The following is a 14,017-nucleotide window of genomic DNA, read 5'->3' as shown; positions in this document are numbered from 1 at the left end:
AGTGCAGCAGAAGCTGGACAGTAAGCAGTAGTGTCCCAGAGGACATGGGACAGATTGGAGGTAAACCCATTTCTGAGGAAAAGGAAAAAGGGTAAGATAATGCACTCCACAATGAACATTCCCTGTGGAAATCACAAACTGATGTAGTCAGTGTGAAATTAGCCACCGAAGGATCAAATGGTCAGGTCCAAAATTTCAAATCTGACTAAATGCAGTCATTCAGCTTCAGAACTCCCTAAAGTCAAAGCAGAAGAGGAGATGCCCGACACCTCACAGGGGCTCAAGAAAGATTACTCACCCACTCACCCTAGATAAGATTTATCCATGTACTAGATACCACTATTAAATCTGCTAGTTGGGGACACAGCAAAAGGTTAAGAATTTTACAGGCAGTGCAACCATACACTAACTGCCCGTGTTCTGGTCTTGTTCTAAACTTATGAGTTTTTGGGTCTCCTTCTTCAGCATCATGTCGGGAATTCTCTGGGTTGAGTTGGAGCTTTGCCCTTTGGTGATTATCTTTGGGGTTCCAGATTTGCCAGAGCTGCAGACAGGGGAGAAGGCAGATGCTCTGGCCCATTGCCGACTGTTGTTTGGACAGACATCTTCGGTCCAACCCAGTGCCGCGGCATGGTTAAGTGACCAAATGGAGTTCTTACACTTAGAAAAAATTTAATATATCCTGAGAGGATCGATGGAAGGATTCTATCTGAAATGGTAGCCGTTCATTCCCCACTTCCAGGAGCTGGTCATGATCAGATATCGCGGGGAGGGTGGGGTGTTTTCTTTTTGGGTTGGGGGGGTTGAAATATTGTAATTGTCGTTTGAATGTGGTTGTGATGGTGTTATATTTGAAAAACATTTCCTCCTAAAAGTTTTTTTTTTTAGAAATTCTGCTTCATTCCTTTAAAGTCACCCTTGTCTAAATTTAAAACCTAGGTTTGTGACTCTCCCTTCTCTCAAACCAAATATTGTCTCAATACACTCATGAAATCATGAAATTCACTCTTTGAGACTCAACTTGTTCTGCTTCTCCCATTTTATGTGAAAATTAAAGTCTCTTATTATTACTACTACTTTCTTTTGGCAACAAGCATACCTCTGGTGGTGGCATGTAGGAGGAGGTTGTGCATTAGGTAGCTCCCACAAGTGTACTTTTTTTTTTTTTTTGGCCCTATTTTCCTGTTGCCTGGGATTTTTGATGGACAGTCTCTTCCTTTAAGGAAGTAGAGGGTCCTAGAGGAGAATATGTCGAAAAAGACCACAACTAAGAAACCTGCGGCTGGAAATTCTTCTGTGTCAAGCCTCAACAGGGAAATGGCGGCAGGTCAGGCAGTCTGGGCTGCCCCGATCATGGCAGGTGTGCTAACCGGGGTACTGGCCATCGAGTTTGAAAAGGTTTTGAGAGGCAATGCAGGGTGATGTTCAACACTGCGCAAGTTGATTGAGGCGACGCTGGGTCCTGATTGTGGGAAATTAGAGAGCACTTCGGAGGATGTAAAGGAACATGGTGAGGTGTTGAAATGGGTGGAGGAGGCTCTGTCAAGGCAGTGACCAAATCGCCTCGTTGGAGGCTAAGATCTAGGTGGTGGCGGAAAAGAACAAGAATCTGAGGGCAAAGGTAGATAACCTGGAGAATAGATTGAGGAGACAATCTCAAGGTTGTTGGGGTGTGAGGGGATTTGGAGGGTCTGAATCCAACTGTGTACTTTTCACAATGTTCGGTACGATGGTGAGGGAGGGGGTACGGGGGTCCCTTCCAGAGTTAGATAGGACCTACTGAACACTCCGGCAGAAGCCTCAGGCAAACGGGCCACGACGAGCGGCAATAGCCAGATTCCACAGCTTCCAGGAGAAGGAGTGGGCCCTGACGTGTGGCCTGAGATTGGAAGGAAGCCATGTTAGAATATATCAGGATCTCAGTGCAGAGCTGGCGAAGAAGCGAGCAACCTTTAATAAGGCCAAAGAGGGCAGAAGTTGTAGCCTTTGCCTTCGTGATCACCCGAAGGCGGACCCTGTTGGGATGGAGAGCAACCTGTTCACCCTGTGCCCTGGCTGACGGGGGACCTGTTGGAATTCTTAACTCTTGAGAAGGTTAAGTTTGAACTGAGGGGAAGGATGGAGGGGTTCTACAATTCATGGCCGTTATTCATTATGCACTTTCAAGAATTGAATAACATCGAACATTAGCAGGGGTTGGGACGGTTAGGGGGAGGGGGACTGTATGTGTTAATGGTGACTATGGGTGATTCCTGATTCCTTTTTGTTATTTGTTTATGTTAACATGCGGGCTGCTGTCTGGGCGTTTGGTGGGAGCATGGGATTGTTGTTGTTGATATGGGGATTGACGTTGTATTTGTTACTGCTTATTGTTTATTGTTGGTGGGTGTAAATTTGGGAGAAAATGTGTAAAAGGAGGAGAATAAAAATATATATATTTTTTTTAAATTAAGGCCAAAGAGTTGTTATACAAGAGTGGAGTGTGGTTTGGAGTGGCGTACCCTGTGAGGCTCCAAGTTATCTTTGGGTCAAAGGATCATTAAATCGGTACTTCAGAGGAGGCAGAAGCATTTGTTACAGAGCGTGGACTAGGGTTGAGTTAAATGGGCTCTGGGTGGGCTTGTTTATGGTTATTTATAGGAAGGGTTTGGGGGTATTTTGTGTTCAGTATTTTGGATGCATTTGTTTTGTTGTGTTTTGGGTTGGAATTGGATTGTTTTGTACAAGTTGTGCAATGGGGCATGGGAGGATAACGGTTTTGTGGATCTTGTTTACGGCAATATTTCTCTTTTGGAAATATATGGCCCCCAGTGGAAGGTACCTTTGAAAGGGGTGCAGAATTTTTGTGGGTTTTTTTTTTGTATTTCGGTAGCCAGGATATGTCGGGACGCTTTTTTCGGCCCTGGGGAGGGGCTACCTCGCTAGCATTAAAGTTTTAGCTAGTGAACAGGAGCGAGGTGGGCAGAGGGGTCTGCGGCCTGTTAGACCGGTTTTAGTGGGTCGATGAGCCTAGCGATTTTGTTTAGTTGTGGTGGGGTGGTTAGGAACTGTACTGGTGTCTGGAATGTAATCAATGGGGATGTTTGGATGGGGTTTGAATCAAGTGGGAGGGTTAGTTTTCTTGCGGTGACAATAGGATGGTGGCCATCACGGGTGGACCTTGGGCCTACATCCTCTGGGCAGACACTTGAGAATCCTTTGCAGTAGAAATGGCTGGGGGAGAGCGGGAGAGAAAGTTGAGGGGGGAGACACCCGATTCAATTGGTTGCCTGGAACATAAGGGGATTGGGGGGCCGGTAAAAAGATCGAGAGTTTTCTCTCGCCTTAACAAAAGGTTTTGCAACAAGCTTCACAGATCCTCTGTGTTGATGTATCCCACAACTTCATCAGTGCTATTTGGAGGGCTTTAAACGGTTCCCACCATTTCTATTCCAGAGTTCTATTCATGACATTTCTACTGCATGTTCATTCTTACTGGTATCCTACTCTTTAATGCTGCAGTAGTATCTCTTATCAATATTGCTGCTCCACTTTCTTTTCCGATTTCTTTGTTAAAGTATATATTTTCTTCTACAAATATTTCCTTGCTTTCATATCTCTGTTGGCCCTTAGTCATTTGACTGAGCTGGCTTCTAAATTTGAAAATTCAATATGACAGATTTATGGATATCGAGATCTTCAGTTTGCTCCATGTTCCAGCACATGATCTTCAGCCTTAGCCTCTTATTTCTTTTTCAAGCTTTGATGTATATACAACTTGAAAAGTATCCAAAAATATAATTCCAATGTGACTGTTAGTGGGAGAGAATCGCGAAGAAATCGCTCAACGCTGATCCTCGCATCAAACCGTTTATTATGCTGGCAGGGCGATGGCATCTGTTAAAGTCCAGTGCCTTTCCCGCGACAGAGGAAAACATCCATTCTCATACATTTTTCAAACATCTATGCAGCCCATTGCGGCTGGACTTTGTCCAATAATATTGATTATGAATTACATACGTTAGTCATATATCCAATGAAATTTGGCATTACGTAAGGTGAGATTGTACGTGATCAGCCCATGACCTTGTGGACATGACTCATGGTACCTCGCTCAAATTGTCTTCACTATCTCCCTCTGGAGTCCTTAAGTCTTCAATGCTCCTTGTTCTGTGGCCTCCCTTAATCCCACATGTTTGTTTTCCATTTAAGACCCCAGATCATTTGCTTGTATCAGCCACCATTATCTCTCTGAACATTCCTTCTGTCTGTAATTGTCTGTTTGTTTATACCAGCTTGCGACTCACCCAGCTAATTGTGTTCAGGAATGCTAACTCAGTTAACAGCCATTTTGTGTTTTTAGTATTCCGAACTTCTGTTAACATGGCTGTTAACATAGTGGAGATATATGTCCGTCCTTTCTGATCGTATAGTGATTCTTAAAATATAAAATTACATACATTCGGTTTTATACAATATCTACAAATATGTCTCTCTGCAGGCACCTAAGCCAGGGTACCCTTTGTCTAAAACCTTCTCTCTAAATCTGCCTTCAACATGGACTATAACCTGTGACAAAATTTAACTTTAATCAGACTAAATAATCAGTAGGCCCTGATTACCAAAACAGCCTCAGAACCTTGGCCAACTCTAGTTTTTGGTCCTCCTTGGCATCTTTCTGAACTTTGGCCTTCATATTCACCCCAGCAATTGGCTTACAAGATGGCGTTTGACTTTTGATTCCCTGAGGTCCATCTCTTCAACTCCCATCAACCCCACCCTACCCTCCATTGTTTTCTGTGGTGTTGTTCCAACATGGGAACATAGAATGCCAACAGAAACAGCGGTTGAAGCAGATTCCAGTGTACCTTCTAAAAGGTAAGGCCCCTTCTAAAAGTGGTGGCATCGTGGTTAGCATTGCTGCCTCAGTGCCAGGGACTCGATTCGGACCTTGAATGACTGTGTGGATGACTGTGCAAGCTGGTATAAACAACAGACAATTACAGACAGAAGGAATGTTCAGGGAGATAATGGTGGCTGATACAAGCAAATGATCTGGGTCTTAAATGGAAAACAGACATGTGGTATTAAGGGAGGCCACAGAACAAGGAGCATTGGAGACTGTGTGGAGTTTGCACACTCTCCCTGTGTTTGCATGGGTTTCCTCCCACAATCCAAAGGTGTGCAGATTAGGTGGATTGGCCATGCTAAATTGCCCCTTAGTGTTCAACGGTAAAGTGGGGTTACTGGGTTTCGGCAATAGGGTGGGAGGTGGGCCTGAGTTCGGGTGCTCTTTCAGGGGGTCGGTGCAGACTCGATGGGCCGAATGGCCATCTTCTACACTCGGGGTTCTATGATTCAGTAAGTGAACAGATATATTTTTTTTAATAAACATTTTATTGAGGTATTTTTGGTTTTACAACAACGACAAAATAAACAATATACATAAGTCTATAAACATAGTGAAAAAAGCCTGCTTCCTCCCTTACAGGTCTCACCTTTATATTAACCCCCTACTCTAAACTAAACTAATCCCCTCCATTCTGCTGACGATTAATTTTCTGCAAAGAAGTCGCGAATAGTTGCCACCTCCGGGTGAACCCGAACAGTGACCCTGTCAAGGCGAACTTGATTTTCTCCAAACAGAGAAAGCTAGCCATGTCAGTAAGCCAGGTCTCCGACTTCGGGGGCTTTGAGTAGCTCCAAGCTAGTAGTATCCATCTCCGGGCTACCAGGGAAGCAAAGGCCAGAACGTCTGCCTCTTTCTCCTCCTGGATTCCCGGATCTTCCGACGCCCCGAAAATTGCCATCTCCAGACTTGGTGCCACCCTTTTTTTTAACACCGTGGACATGACGTCTGCAAACCCCTGCCAGAATCCCCTAAACTTCGGACATGCCCAGAACATATGGACATGGTTCGCTGGTCCCCCTCGCACACCTTGCACACCTGTCTTCTACGCCAAAGAACCTGCTCATTCGGGCCACTGTCATGTGAGCCCGGTGAACGACCTTGAACTGTATCAGACTGAGCCTGGCGCATGTTGTGGACGCGTTGACTCTACTCCATGCATCCGCCCAGAGACCATCCTCTATCGCTCCTCCTAACTCCTCTTCCCATTTGCGCTTCAGCTCCTCAGTCTGCGTGTCCTCTGACCCCATGAGCTCCTTATAGATGTCAGAGACCTTCCCTTCTCCCACCCTCATTCTGGAAATTACCCTATCCTGAATTCCCCTTGGTGGTAGGAGCGGGAAGGTTGAGACCTGTCTACAAAGGAAGTCCCGCACCTGCAGGTACCTAAATTTGTTTCCCCTCGCCAATCCAAATTTCTCCTCTAGCTCCCTCAAGCTAGGAAAGCTCCCCTCTATAAACATATCCCCGATCCTCTCAATTCCTGTCCTCTGCCATCTCCAAAACCCCCTGTCCATCCTCCCCGGGGCAAACTGGTGGTTATTGCAGATTGGGGACCAGACCGATGCTCCCTCCGTTCCCACATGCTTCCTCCATTGCCCCCAGTCTCTCAGAGCTGCCACCACCACAGGGCTGGTGGAGTACCATGCTGGCGGGAACGGCAGAGGCACCGTTATCAATGTCCCCAAGCTGGTGCCCTTACATGAAGCCACCTCCATACGCTCCCATGCCGATCCTCCCCCCACCACCCACTTCCTGATCATGGCTATATTCGCCACCCAATAATAGTTACTGAAGTTTTTGTCAGCGCCAGCCCGCCCTCTCCCCGGCTCCGCTCAAGCATCACTTTTTTTACTCGCGGGGTCTTGCCCACCTATACAAAGCCCGTGATAACTTTGTTAACCCGTTTTTAAAAAGTCCGCGGAATAAAGATGGGGAGACACTAGAACACAAACAGGAATCTCGGAAGGGCCGTCATCTTCACCGTCTGGACCCTCCCAGCTAATGACAACGGGAGCACGTCCCACCTCCGAAAATCGTCCTTCATTTGGTCCACCAGACGGGCCAGATTAAGTTTATGTAACCGTTCCCATTCCCGCGCCACTTGGATGCCTAGATACCTAAAACCTCCCCCTACCACTCTAAACAGCAGTTCCCCCAGTCGCCTCTCCTGTCCCTTTGCCTGGATCGCAAACATCTCGCTTTTCCCCGTATTTAGTTTGTACCCCGAAAACCGGCCAAATTCCCCCAGAATCCTCATGATTTCTTCCATCCCCTCCACTGGGTCCGATACATACAGGAGCAGGTCGTCTGTGTAAAGTGAGACTCTGTGTTCCACTCTTTTCTCCCCCCCCCCCACCCCCGTACCAACTCCTTCCAGCCCCTTGAGGCTCTCAACGCAATTGCCAGCGGCTCTATAGCTAGCGCGAACAACAGTGGGGAGAGGGCGCACCTCTGTCTCGGTCCCCGCTGCAGCCTAAAATAGTCTGATGTCGTCCTATTTGTCACAGGAACCTGATACAGCAACCTGACCCAGCCAATAAAGCCCTGTCCAAATCCGAACCGTCCCAGTACCTCCCACAGATATTCCCATTCTACTTGATCAAAAGCCTTCTTTGCGTTCATTGCGACCACTACCTCCACCTCCCTACCTTCTGGTGTCATCATGATCGCATTTAGCAAACTTCTTACATTGGACACCAACTACCTTCCCTTAACGAACCCCGTCTGGTCCTTCCCAATCACGTCCAGAACACAGTCTTCAATCCGAGAGGACAAAGTTTTGGCCAGCAGTTTGGCGTCCACATTCAATAGGGATATCGGCCTGTAGGACCCACACAGCTCCGGGTTCTTGTCCCGCTTCAGAATCAGCGAGATCATGGCCTGTGATATCGTCGGGGGAAGCACCCCTCTCTCCCTTGTCTCTTTGAATGTCCTCATCAACAGCGGCCCCAATCTCCCAGCAAACTTTTTATAGAACTCCGCTGGGTACCCATCCGGCCCCGGGGCTTTGCCCGACTGCATGGCCTTCAGACCTTCCGCTATCTCTTCGATCCCGATCAGGGCCCCCAGCTCCCCGTCCACATTCGGGAAATTCAGCGTCCCTAGGAAGTGCTTCATCCCCCGGTGGGGGTTCCGACCCATACAGCCTACTATAAGAATCCTTAAACGCCTTATTCACCCCTGCTGAATCTCCCACCAGGTTCCCATCTCCATCCTTGACTTTCCCTATCTCCCTGGCTGCCTCCCTCTTTCTAAGCTGCTGTGCAAGCATTCTGCTGGCCTTCTCTCCATACTCATAAACCGATCCCCTCTCCTTTCTCAGCTGCTCCACCACTCTCCCTGTGGCTAACAAGCCGATCTCCGCCATTCCCATAGAAGCCCTGTCTCTGGGGTCTCCGCATACGTCCTGTCGACCTGTAATATCTCCTTTTCCAGTCGGTCCGTCTGCCCTGTCGACCTTCCCTGTGGGCCCGTATCGAGATCAGCTCCCCTCCAACCACCGCCTTCAATGCCTCCCAGACCACCGCTGCTGAAATTTTCCCCGTGTCATTGACCTCCAGGTAATTCTGAACACATTTCCTCAACCGTCCGCACACCTCTTCTTCTAAAAGCCCCACGTCTAACCTCCAGTGCGGGCGCTAGTTACTGTCTTTACTAACCTGTAGGTCAACCCAGTGCGGAGTATGATCTGAGATTGTGATCGCCAAGTACCCCGTGTTCACCACCCCCACCATCAGTAGAGCCTTGCTCAGAATAAAGAAATCAATCCGGGAGTACACTTTATGCACGGGTGAGTAGAAGGAGAACTCCTTCACTCTCGGCTGCCCAAATCTCCATGGGTCCATCCACCCCCCCCCCCCCCCCCCCTCCCCATCTGCTCCATGACCCCTTTTAGCTCCTTAGCCATTGCTGGCACCCTGCCTGTTTTTGAGCTTGACCCGTCTAAGCCAGGGTCAATAACTGTATTGAGGTCCCCTTCCATGACCAGCTTATGCGAATCCAAGTCCCCAGCATCCTCTTTATAAACTTAAACTCCCCATCATCCCAGTTTGACACGTATACATTTACTGGTACCATCTGCACCCCCTCCCAATTTCCCACTGACCATAATGTACCGGCCTCCCCCATCTGAAACTATTCTTCCTGCCTCAAACACCACTCGCTTGTTGATCAGGATCGCGGCCCCACTGGCCTTCGAGTCCAGTCCCGAGTGAGAAACTTGTCCAACCCAACCTTTCCCTGGCCTAATCTGGTCAGCTACTCCAAGGTGCATCTCCTTCACCACGTCCGCCTTCAGTCCTCTCAAGTGTGCGAACACATGTGCCCTCTTGACCGGCCCGTTGAGCCCTCTTACATTCCAGGTGATCAGTCTAGTCTCCCCTCCCCTTCACCGATCAGCCTTCCCCTCTCTTGGGCAAGTCGCCAGATCGCGCCCCACGCCCCCACCGGCCCGCCCCCAGGCAGCCCCCGACCCCCTCTCTGTCCCTCAGGATAAGTCCCCTCCCTCGACAGCAGAACATTTCTTCGCCCCCCCCCCCCAGTAACAGCACAAAATAAATCAACCCCTTTGATAAGCTTAGCATCTGTTCACCCCCCACTACGCTTCCATAAGCTAGCCTGCTCAGCTAGCTTGGTGGCCCTCGCCCCTGGCGCGAGACAATCTCCCGCCTATTGTTCCCTCCTCCCCCCCACCCCCCGCTCATACATATTCAAATGAGAAACAATCCCAACACAATTGTCCGACAGAGATAAAAATAACACCCGAGTTGAACTCAAACAAACAAACAAAAAATCAAGCAAAAGATCCAGCATCTGAACAACCACACCTCCATCCCCCAACGGTGCAAATGCAAACTTTACCTCACTCAGCTCTGCAGCTGAGCCCAGATCCATACAGCAGGCATTACAAATAACGTCCAAAATAGCAAGAAACAAGAAACTTTTTTTTTGAAAAACATAAACGCTACAGCAAAATTCAAAGTTCTCAGTCCGACACGAGTCCTTTCCTTTTCGCGAAGTCCAGCGCTTCCTCAGGCGACTCGAAATATAAATGTTGGTCCTCGTATGTGACCCAGAGGCGGGCTGGGTACAACAGCCCGAACTTCACCCTTTTCTTGAAAAGGGTCGACCTGATCTGGTTAAACCCCGCTCTTCTCCTGGCCACCTCCGCACTCGGGTCTTGATAGATCTGCAGGATACTGTTGTCCCATTTGCAGCTCCGTGTCTGCTTGGCCCACTGTAAAACGAGCACCTTATCCAGATATCTGTGGAATCTCACCACCATTGCCCGAGGGAGGGGGGGGGGGGGGGTCTCCCTTTCGCGGCTTCCTCGCAAGCGCTCTGTGAGCCCTGTCCACCTCCAAAGATCGGGGGAATGCCCCATCCCCAGCAGCTTCTCGAACATGGCTGCTTTATATGCCCCAGCGTCCGCTCCTTCGGATTCCTCCGGGCGCCCAACGATCCTCAAGCTCTGCCGGCTGGACCTGTTCTCTAGGTCCTCCACCTTCTCCAGGAGCCTTTTCTGCTGGTCTCTTAGCATCCCCACCTCCAACTCCACTGCTGTTTGATGTTCCCCCTGGTCAGCCAGCACCTTCTCTACTTTCTGGATCGCCCAATCTTGGGCATCCAATCCAAGTTCCAGCCGCAAAATTGCCTCTTTAATTGGGTCGAAGCAGTCCTGCTTCTGCTTGGCAAAGCCCTCCAGGATAACTAGCATCAACTGCTCCGTTGACCGCTGGGTCGACAAGCCAGAGGTCCGGTCCTCCGCCATGCTTCCTCCCGGTGCAGCTTCAGCCCCCTGCTCTGTCCTTCTATTTCTGCCTTTGAGAGCACTCCTACTCCTCTCCATGCACCGATGTGAGAATTCATTTCACAATTGCCTCTGTCATCAATTTTTCAAATCAAGTCCAGTAAAAAATCGGGGGAAAGGGTCCAATAGTCCGACCCGAGCGGGAGCCACCAAATGTGCGACTTACTCCTTCATAGCCGCCACAGGAAGTCCTCAGTGAACAGATATTTGATGAATAACATTTTAAATGGGTCTGTGGAAGGAGAAAGCCAATAATACTGAGATTGCTCTTTCAAAGAGCCAGCAAAGGTGCAATGGATTGCAAAAGTGTATTATTGCAAGTCCCACCTTAACTGAGGAGAGATTGGGGTCCTCTTTGGACAATAGGCAAATCACTTTGTGTGTGGACCAGGGTGGAGGTAATAATCTAACACTTGATATTTTTCAAAGATGTTTTTATATTTTCTTTTTTTTTAGGAATACCGAAAGAAACACAAAGAAGCAAAACGGAAAATAAACGCCAAGCGTTAGATCTGTATTTAATTCATTGGAGTAATATGGTATGAATTCAGGCAGATGTTTTTATATACTGTGAACATCTGAATATTTTTGCTTGCCTATTTTGGCCTCTTTCAAAGATAACACAAAGTATTTTATCATTTTAGCTCTTGAAATTATTACCTTACCCAGTGCACTTGCCAGGAGTTGCTGAGACATGGATTCATACTGAATCATATTGTGATTGTATACAAGGCTATTGATCTTGATTGAACAAACTTGGCCGTTTGAGATGAGATAAAGCTCCCCCACAAGACAAGAAAGGTCAGCAGATCACTCTTCTGTAATTTCCCAGTAGTCAGTTTTAGAATGGAATTGCAAAGGACTAAAATTTAGTCCCTTTTCCACATCTCTTCACAGAAGGAAAGGACTGCTGCAAGAGCAGTGCAAATTAGAGGTACTGGTGAGGAAAAGTCTTAAAGCTAGTATTTTTTTTTGTATGCATTTTTTTTTGTATAATAAAAAATAAAGTTAAATTGTCTAATGTGATAAAAGTAATCTTCATTACAGTTTCAAGTGTTTCTGTTCACTTTTTTAAAAAGTCTTTCGTTTGAGCGACAAATCCTAAAATATGACTGAGAAAAGAAGACACTTTCTCTAACAGCATGCGAACAATATGGATAACTACCCCGATCATTAGTAAATTCACCATATCAATTCAAATAGTGAATTGTCTTTCAGGAAACAGGAAGGAAAATTTTAAAATAAGTAGTATGAAAGTGTCCAAGCATCCCTTAAAAGATATTGATTCGCTTTCCTCCATATGCAGACAACTAACTCTCAACCATCTCAAAGGAGGTACACACTGAAACAATGTTGACAACAGCCTGACTTGGTATAGGTAAATTTACATTTATCATTTAATAGTACAGAATATTTGAAGTCCAATTCTGCTGGGATGTTGTGGATAAACTAGATGGGCAGGATTTTCTGTTTGTGCCCGTCCCAAGATCGGAAATTCCTGCTGGAGAGGACTGGACTTTCAATTGCTCCATCAAATTTTCCGTCTTGCCTACGATTATTCCGGCAGTGGGCACGACTGGAAAACTATCCCCTGTGTTTCTTGATTCACATGATAACATCTCAAACCCCATCTGTGGTTAGTTCAGCACAACCTTTTGTGTATTACTTTCAGTGAGAGTGTTGGTTTTATCCAGCCTTAATAAGCAATTCAACACCGCTATACCAGTTGTGGGAATTTCAATCCAAACAGGTTTTAAAAACTTTCTAGACAAGGGATTAGTTATTTTGCCCATGTTGAACTGAGGCTGTAATGAAGCCTGGAGCTGAGTGGACATGGCAGAATACAAACTGAACACTTGAGCAGGTTATTGCTGGGTGAATGCTGCTTGATAGCATTTATGATACCTTCCTTCTCTGCTAATGATGTGAGAGGCGACTATTTAGGAGGTTGATTGGCAAAATTGGATTCGGTGGCTGTGACATGTTGGGCTCCCTCACCATTGTCAGGAAAACAAATGTAGTTTTAAGGGATTTATTTATATTTGTATTGGTAAACATTAGAAATAAGGTATAATGGGACACTGAATGTTAGGAACATTTACACAGACGACAGGCTAGTGACCTTGGAGGAACTGAACGAGAGACTGTATCAACCTGACAGGAATTAACTCCGACGCCTACAGGTTAACTTTCGCCGCAAGGAGATGGCAGAATACCCACAGACCCCGAGATGCACAATGCTGGGTATGGGTAACCTGGGAGGGTAGAACTGCGGGACCTGTACGGATGACTATTAGAAAGGGCACACTCTCCTGTAGGGGCACAAATTTAGGGGCACTGGTAACTAGGGGCAGCACGGTAGCATAGTGGTTAGCACAATTGCTTCACAGCTCCAGGGTCCCAGGTTTGATTCCCGGCTTGGGTCACTGTCTGTGCGGAGTCTGCACATTCTCCCCGTGTGTGCGGGGTTTTCTCCGGGTGCTCCGGTTTTCTCCCACAGTCCAAAGATGTGCAGGTTAGGTGGATTGGCCATGCTAAATTGCCCTTAGTTTCCAAAATTGCCCTTGGTGTTGGGTGGGGTTGCTGGGTTATGGGGACAGGGTGGAAGTGTGGGCTTGGATCGGGTGCTCTTTCCAAGAGCCAGTGCAAACTCGGTGGGCCGAATGGCCTCCTTCTGCACTGTAAATTCTATACAACGGCACCTCTGTCATTCTCGCCACAAGCCCGGTGGTAGTGGAGGCTTTGAGGGTGTGGGGAGTGGCAGAAGCACATGGGAGTGGAGGGAGCATCGAAATGGGCTCCAATTTGTGGCAATCACCGGTTTGTGCCGGGGGGGCTAGAGGGGGGGTTTCTGAGGTGGCAACAAGCTGCGAAAGAGCAGTTAGGGGACCTGTTTATTGATGGCAGCTTTCCGTGCTTGGAGGACTTATGAGGAGTTTGAGCTGCCAGGTGGGAATGGGTTCCCCTACCTGCAGGTGAGGGACTTTGCACAAAGGCAGGTTTCAACCTTTCCGCATCTATCGCCCCAGGATATACAGGACAAGATAGTGTCGAAAATGGGAGTAGGGAAGGGGAAAGTCTCGGAAATTTATAAAGAGCTCATGGAATGCGAAGGAACCCCGATAGGGGAGATAAAGCGAAAATGGGAGGAAGAGTTGGGCAAAGTGTTAGAGGCGGGACTGTGCCTTGAGTAGGGTTAACATGTCCTCATCGTGTGCCAGGCTTAATCTGATACAATTCAAGGTGGTCCACAGGGCGCATATGACTGTGGCCTGTATGAGCAGGTTCTTTGAAGGGATGGAGGTTAGGTGTGGGCA

The 14,017-nt window shown here is 47.6% G+C and overlaps 1 protein-coding gene across 2 annotated transcripts in view; it reads left to right on the top strand.

The window, feature by feature from the left end:
* The window catches only part of nol8 (nucleolar protein 8), a 95,226-nt gene extending 83,485 nt beyond the window's left edge, over positions 1 to 11,741 (top strand). For both annotated transcript variants that reach the window (XM_072472639.1, XM_072472638.1), the window contains exon 17: positions 11,157 to 11,741. In XM_072472639.1, coding sequence (XP_072328740.1) covers positions 11,157 to 11,210 — 54 coding nt within the window. In that variant the 3' untranslated portion in view covers positions 11,211 to 11,741. The remainder of the gene's footprint in view (positions 1 to 11,156) is intronic.
* The last annotated feature ends 2,276 nt before the right edge of the window (positions 11,742 to 14,017 follow it).

Source organism: Scyliorhinus torazame, chromosome 13 (genome assembly GCF_047496885.1).
Source record: "Scyliorhinus torazame isolate Kashiwa2021f chromosome 13, sScyTor2.1, whole genome shotgun sequence".
NCBI classification, from domain to species: Eukaryota; Metazoa; Chordata; class Chondrichthyes; order Carcharhiniformes; family Scyliorhinidae; genus Scyliorhinus; species Scyliorhinus torazame.
Note: the sequence above shows the minus strand (reverse complement) of the source record. Positions and strands in the feature narration are given on the sequence as shown.